Source organism: Penaeus monodon, chromosome 22 (genome assembly GCF_015228065.2).
Source record: "Penaeus monodon isolate SGIC_2016 chromosome 22, NSTDA_Pmon_1, whole genome shotgun sequence".
NCBI lineage: Eukaryota > Metazoa > Arthropoda > Malacostraca > Decapoda > Penaeidae > Penaeus > Penaeus monodon.
The window spans coordinates 10,447,325-10,447,552 of NC_051407.1; the positions used below are offsets into that span (position 1 = coordinate 10,447,325).

At 36.0% G+C, this 228-nt stretch overlaps 1 protein-coding gene across 1 annotated transcript in view; it reads right to left on the reverse strand.

The window, feature by feature from the left end:
* The window catches only part of LOC119586932, a 4,164-nt gene that overhangs the window by 1,847 nt on the left and 2,089 nt on the right, over window positions 1–228 (reverse strand). The window contains exon 3 of the mRNA XM_037935664.1: window positions 88–226. Within this exon, the coding sequence (XP_037791592.1) occupies window positions 88–226 (139 nt within the window). The remainder of the gene's footprint in view (window positions 1–87; window positions 227–228) is intronic.

Here is a 228-nt window from a genome sequence, read left to right on the forward strand (position 1 = left end):
ATATATAGACCATACAAACTTCATGATATATGAATATATCTTCATATGAAAAGCAAAAAACTACATTACTCATGAAACTTAACATACCTAATAATTCTCAGTGAAATTTTCAGACCAAAAAGTGACTGCACACCAACACTAGTTATGACAAACCAGTAGTGACCAGGAATGGGTGCTTCTTCAAGTAAAACCCACAAACAGTAGCTAGGCTGGGCAGCAGAAGGTGCT